General features: G+C 39.0%; 2 protein-coding genes across 3 annotated transcripts in view; one reads left to right on the top strand and one right to left on the bottom strand.

Annotated features, from left to right (window-relative positions):
• Positions 1-524, bottom strand: part of LOC119594381 — a 9916-nt gene extending 9392 nt beyond the window's left edge. Inside the window, exon 1 of one of the 2 annotated variants that reach the window (XR_005230600.1) lies at positions 268-524. Coding sequence is in view for 1 of the 2 variants with exons in the window: in XM_037943443.1 (XP_037799371.1) it covers positions 268-424 (157 nt within the window). In the remaining variant the exon portion in view is untranslated. The remainder of the gene's footprint in view (positions 1-267) is intronic. The other variant, XM_037943443.1, reaches the window with a different exon arrangement.
• A 600-nt stretch (positions 525-1124) lies between these two features.
• LOC119594380 (C-Jun-amino-terminal kinase-interacting protein 4-like) overlaps positions 1125-1755 on the top strand; it is a gene marked incomplete in the record, with an annotated part of 97279 nt that continues 96648 nt past the window's right edge. Inside the window, 1 exon segment of the mRNA XM_037943442.1 lies at positions 1125-1535. Within this exon segment, the coding sequence (XP_037799370.1) occupies positions 1317-1535 (219 nt within the window).

Below are 1755 nucleotides of genomic sequence, written 5' to 3'. Positions count from 1 at the left end.
AGCAATGCATTCAGAAATGTAACATTATCTTAATCTATTTTATAATTGAAGACATTTCATAAACTTTTCCAACTTTTCTTTAGATATGAAGAAATAGGACTTATCGATCTATCGATTCTATGTACTTTTTGGAATGTGTCAAATGCATTTACAAAACTGACATTCTACTGGAAAAACAAATACTGAATATGGGAAAAGAAAGGGAAAAATTTTAACGTGAAACAACCGGGAGAGATAAGAAGTATTTTCGACAATAGAGTTTCATACCTGCCGTAGGAGTGTCACCCCAGAATCCGCTGGCGCACCCGATTCTCACTGGTTTTCCTTTACTTTGGTCTACTGAATACCGGCGATAATTCGTAGAAATCGGTAAAAAACGCCATTTCCCTTGCGTTGCTCGAAGACGAGTAGAGAGAGCTGACATCTTTGTTGTTTATATTTCGGATGGTGTGATTAGATTTTTTATGTCACTTTTGTTGTTGTTATTAATGCCTTTTTACGCCTCTTTATAAAATAATACAATATCTTGTGTTTAATACGATTAATCTACATGACAGAATCCACCAAGTGTCATGTGCCAGAGATAACTGGATATTACTCGAAGCCAAAGCCACATATTCGAATAACAGTATCGCAAATTCTCGACATCAAATGAATTATTTTCTGCTAATTAATGACAAGAAATATTCTAATTTTCGTGCATAATATAATAAATATGATGGAATTATATGGAAAGTGAAGGAATTTAAGAGAAAATGACAGTCACTCCCTAATTCATAAATCCCTTTTATTTCGTTATCAAACTCCTTCCAATACACCACTCAATTCATAACTACTTTGTGCTATTATTTTCGGTGTAAATGAATTCACGCCCTTTTCAAAATGTCAATTTAACACAAAACCAATCCTTACATTAGAAAATCAATATACCTATAAAGGCTCCTAAAAATACGTAAATAGTATTACCTTTATCAGCTTTTTAAATTATCTTGGGGACATTCACACAAAGAGTCCCCTCAGAATAAGTCATCCAAATGTCAGCCAAGTTTTAAACGCAGCTAAATATCACAGACGAGGAGAGAGCAAGGGAAATGAGTAAGCAGACGAAAACATTATTGGAACGCACCAGCCAGTGTTCCTCTGCAACGTCATTGAGTGAGGAGGAAGTGCGAGTCGCGGCTGGAAAGTGTCGAAATTAACCCCGTCTTAGTCATGTGAGGTGCAAATCCAAGTCGCTAAAAAAATGGTCAGATAAGAACCACGCGCGGTGTCACCCTTTTTTTTAAGTGCTCGCATCCCCAGAAAAGTGATTCGAGATGGATATGATGACCGAGGGCGAGACCGTGTACAACTCGCACGATGACTCCCACGTCGTCATGTCGGAGAAGGTGCAATCTCTGGCGGGCAGCATTTACCAGGAGTTCGAGCGGATGATTTCCCGCTACGACGAGGATGTGGTCAAGGACCTCATGCCCCTCGTTGTCAACATCCTGGAGTGCTTGGACCTCGCCTACACAGAAAACCAGGAGCATGAGGTATAACCCCAAGACGGAGCATAACATAATATCCTCCTTTCATTGTTTTTTTTTTTTACTCCATTTCTTTTTTTTTGGGGGGGGAGTTGTATTCATTATTATCTCCTTTACTCTGGGCTCTCGTTGAGGATGAAGTGAGGCGTCTGTTTGATTCGAGTGATGTTCAGACCAAAACATATGTCTCGCTGCTGATAACAAAGCAGTTCGTGGACCCTTTAGA

Source organism: Penaeus monodon, chromosome 33 (genome assembly GCF_015228065.2).
Source record: "Penaeus monodon isolate SGIC_2016 chromosome 33, NSTDA_Pmon_1, whole genome shotgun sequence".
Taxonomy (NCBI): Eukaryota; Metazoa; Arthropoda; class Malacostraca; order Decapoda; family Penaeidae; genus Penaeus; species Penaeus monodon.
Note: the sequence above shows the minus strand (reverse complement) of the source record. Positions and strands in the feature narration are given on the sequence as shown.